Below are 4,496 nucleotides of genomic sequence, written 5' to 3' on the forward strand. Positions count from 1 at the left end.
TGCTACAAATGTTTGGTAAAAAAAAATCGCAAAAAGCGTATTTTGATTGGTTTGCGCAAAAGTTATCGCGTTTACTAACAAAGGGAAAGATTTTTGTCATTTTTTTTTAACGCATAATGGCGGCGATCTGCGATTTTTTTTGCGGGACTGTGACATTGGCGCTGACAGATCGGACCCTTGACTGACATTTTTTACACTTTTGGGGTTACCAGTGACATTACTACAGTAATCAGTGCTATACATATGCACTGTTACTGCAAAATGACACTGGTAGTGAAGGGGTTAACTTTTTTTTTTAGAGGGAGGGGTGGTGTGTGTCCCTAGGGGCGTGATTCTAACTGTGATTGGCTGTGGCTTTTGCTGTAGGAACAGAGATCAACGGTCCTACATAGTAAAACCGTATGATCACTGTTTCTACACAGGGGAGAATGACAGGCGGCTTGTTTACACTAGCCGCCTGCCTTTCTCCCTCTCCACCGACGATCGCCGAGTGACGCCGAGTCACACGTGCGGGGGGGGGGGTCCGTGACCATGCGGGAGCGCGCCTCCGGCGGCGCGCGCTCGCTCCCCAGAGCCTCACAGGCTAGTGACGTACCGGTACGTCACTTTGCCTGTGAGGGGCTGACCGCCGCAGTATATGTATTTGCGGCGGTCGGCAAGTGGTTAAAACCGATTTTTTTATTTGTGCCCATTAACTGGACGAAAAACAAACGAACGGACCAAATGACAGATTTTTCGGCTAGTGTATGGCCAGCTTTAGTCTCTGCCAGTAAGAGAAACCTAATTATATGCCTCAATGCAGTGTGTTTTATCCATTGTAATTACGTGTACACAAAATTAAGCTTTTTTTTTTAAAATATTAGAAGCAGGGTTTAACTATGTGCGTATATATATATATATATATATATATATATATATATATATATATATATATATATATATATATATATATATATATATTTCTACGTTGGACCTATTCAGTAGTTATAGAAGTCTACCTTTAGGTGGCGCTCCATACTTATGGCTCGGACTATGTCAGCTAATGGGATTCAAACACCTCCCTCTGGTTAATGGTTGGCTCCAGAGCTTTATAATAACCATAGACAGATAAAGACAGCAGCTTTCTTCGCTGCTTGACTGAACTAAAAGAAAACTGATTAAAATTGCAGGGAAAAGGCCACTCTAAAGACCGTCTAAAGAAAGCTGCGGAGATTTTTCTTTTTTTTTTTTCCTCCACTTCTCTTTGCTGTTCCTTTACCACCCTCAGTGCCAAACAGCAGGAGAGGGAAAAGAAGGCAAATCCAATGATTAATGGACTCTTCGCTTTGAATTCTTTCTACCACTTTCAGCAGGACCACCTGTTTTACGTCTCTTTGTGTCATAAGGACTTTGGAAAGATGAACCAAACAGATGCTACACTTTTTCTCTCCAACAGCAGTAACTCTTTGGGCAACCTCTTTAATTGCTGCACCCAGGCTTCTGTGGTCACAGACGATGGGTTCGAGGTCCCCTCCGTAGACGAGAGAAACCTTTTCGTCATGCGAGTCGTTCAGATCGCAGTCATGTGCGTCTTGTCCCTCACCGTCGTCTTTGGGATTTTCTTCTTAGGGTGCAACCTGCTAATCAAATCAGAAGGCATGATAAACTTTTTGGTGAAGGAAAGGAGACCATCCAAAGAAGTTGAAGCGGTAATCGTTGGCCCGTACTGAGAGCATGGAAGGAAAGAACCCCCCCAAAAAAATAAAAAATATATATATAGCTGTCTTTGCGCAGCTGTTCCGAAGCAACATGTTTTTTCCGTTTCTACGTCCCATGAAGAACAACTGAAAATGAAGACAGGCATCGGGAGGACGGCGCAGATGGGGAAAAAAATAAAAGAGAGTTGATCCAAAGAATTTTTGATGGAAGAGATACTACGGTTGGAAACTGAAGATAAAATTTTTACAGCATTTTAATGAAAGGAAAGATGGATCAACCTGCTGATAAGTCCAAGGCAGAGCTTGAGACAGATATTCATGTACAGTACTCAAAAAGCACAAAAAAAAAAAAAAGTGTTTTCTTTGCTTCTCACCCAACAAGGGTGTGCTTTGATATTTTGATTGTAATATTTTTTTATTATGACATTTTTTTTTTCTTTTCAAAGACTGATACTTTGATACGGTACATTTGATATATAAAAAAAAAAAAAAATCAAGGCATTATTTATTGATCCTTTTATTTGGGAGACTTGTTTGAATATTGTTTTGCTTTTTGAACAAAGGAAACTGTGAATGTTTGCTATCTTTTAATATGTCGTTTTTTATACTTGATATGAACTGTATATTTGCCTTTACACGGGCTAATTTTTAGTTCGATGGTACTTGCTTTGCCTTGTAGTGTTTTATAAAAAAAGTGAAGACAGATGGGACAATTTATAATTTAGGGTTCAGTGCCTAATAATGATTGCTTGCTATAATTTGACTTAAAAAAAAAATTGGCAGGTAAGCCAAGTTCTAAAATAATACAAAAAAACCCCAGTAATCATTTTCTTTTTAACAAAATAATTCCAGGAAGGAAATACATTTATACAATTGCACCTGGTTCTGAAATGAGGTTAGGGGGAGGTATGTGAGTGTGTGTGTGTATTTTTATTTTATTTTTTTTTTGTTAATTTAAAAACCGTGCATGATTATAAATATATATATATAAATATATTTATATAATTTATAATAATTATATAATATATATAAAATTCAGAATATTTAAAAAAAAAATGACCGCCTTGTAACTTTTAATTTTTAAAATTATTTTAGTGAAATATTTATTTGATGTTCAAAAAAAAATCCATCAGATGCTTACTAAATTCCATATTGTGCACGTGATATCTTACTTTAAATACACGGACTTGTTTTCCATTGCTTACATTTGATTTGTCGATGATATAAAAGTAAATGCTGTTTATTTAATTCATTATGCACCATCTGTAACTTATTAAAAACGTGTGAATTTAAGCAGACTTGAAAAAAAAAAAAAAAAAGAAAGTACATTTCTTGAATGTTTTTTTTCCTTCCATTTGGAGATGGAAAAAAAAAAAAGCTGCATTGATTATTATAAACAGTTAACAAGAGAGCAGGTGCAATTAGGACATGAAAGAAGCCGAGTAGTGGTGGGGGGAAGGGTAACTGTTGGGTGTACATAAGTAATTCATGTCTACAGATTGAAAAAAGTGCCGCCTTACATCCAGTAGATTGTTAACAACGGCGGAGATCAGAGCACGGACGCCTCTAATAAAAATAATTTCAGGTGTCAAGGTGGTAATAAATGCTAAATGAAAAGCATCAGCCTAACGCATGTGTGATTGAAATCTTTAATCCAGTATAATGAGCGGAATTGGTCGACTGTTATCACCTTTGGGATTTTGCATAGCTGTGTGCAGATAAAATACCTGTTGTTGTAACAGCCTTTACCTATCTTGACATGTGACGGATGAGGCAGGTCATGGTAAATTGATGTTGCTGTACCAGAGCAGGCTTCATCAGGAAGGACGCAATGACAGGAACAGATCAAAATCAATTTGGCATCTTCTAATGACATTACAGCAGCAATATACACAGACATGGGGAGAGCAATGCTGAGAAGATCTGTTTACTGCATTATTGTTATGCAAAGTAACATTGGATAAATAAAATTAAAAAACCGCTATAAAGATATCACAGCGTGGTTCTGTATTTACTTATGGACCCAACTAAACAATTGTGAAGGGAGCCGAATAAATGTCTTTTTTTTTTTTTAGAAAACTGTATTGACTGTGTGTACTTTTCAGGTATTTGATCTAAGTGCCGGGTCACACTTATGCATCGCAAACGCACCCCTGGCAGTTCACACTGCCATATGCGATACGCTGGGGGTGTCAATGAAATGAAACGACACCCCCAGTTTGATCGCCTATCGCAGTGCGATCTACAGTTCGCACAGGATCGGATCGCACAAGTGTGAACCACTGTGAGATCCGATCCTGATGCGGCTGAAAAAAAGGGTCCCTGTGCGACTTTGGTGTGGGTGCAGTGCGAATTTAGCCATACAAAGTGTATGGCTGAATTTGCACCGCACATCCGATCGCATGTAAGGAAGGAGCAGTGCGCTCCGATATTACATGCAATCGCCGCAGCCGCAAGAATGTGAACCGGCACTATTAGTATTAAACCCAAAAGCAAACATTTTCTATACTGCAGCTTAGTAATTCTTAGATGTGGTGGCTGCATTTGTTTTCTTTTTTAGGCTTTCTTTCCTTTAAGGACAGTTTACACCATAGATACACAGTCCGGATGCGTCCTGGATGCATTTCTGCATGCACGTTTTTTATGTGTTTCCGGTTTGTTTTTGATGCTTTCCAATACATTTCCCTTCTTTTTTCTGCACCTTAATGGGGGCATGTTCGTTCTGGTGCATTTATGTTTAGTTTAGGTGCATTCCAGTGCATTTTTTAGGCCCCTTTCACACGGGCGATCCATGCATCC

At 38.5% G+C, this 4,496-nt stretch overlaps 1 protein-coding gene across 1 annotated transcript; it reads left to right on the forward strand.

Annotated features, from left to right (window-relative positions):
- The first annotated feature begins 1,091 nt into the window (after positions 1–1,091).
- On the forward strand, positions 1,092–2,517 carry RPRM (reprimo, TP53 dependent G2 arrest mediator homolog). Its single transcript, XM_082262008.1, has one exon. It carries the CDS (start codon positions 1,305–1,307, stop codon positions 1,707–1,709), a length of 405 nt encoding a protein of 134 aa, XP_082118134.1. The 5' UTR covers positions 1,092–1,304; the 3' UTR covers positions 1,710–2,517.
- The last annotated feature ends 1,979 nt before the right edge of the window (positions 2,518–4,496 follow it).

The sequence above is a fragment of the Pelophylax lessonae genome (genome assembly GCF_965119305.1).
Source record: "Pelophylax lessonae genome assembly, chromosome: 6".
Lineage (NCBI taxonomy): Eukaryota > Metazoa > Chordata > Amphibia > Anura > Ranidae > Pelophylax > Pelophylax lessonae.

What these genes read in the sequence shown, in the direction of transcription:
- RPRM (XM_082262008.1), top strand. Translation starts at nt 1,305, where the DNA reads ATGATTAATGGACTCTTCGCTTTGAATTCTTTCTACCACTTTCAGCAG.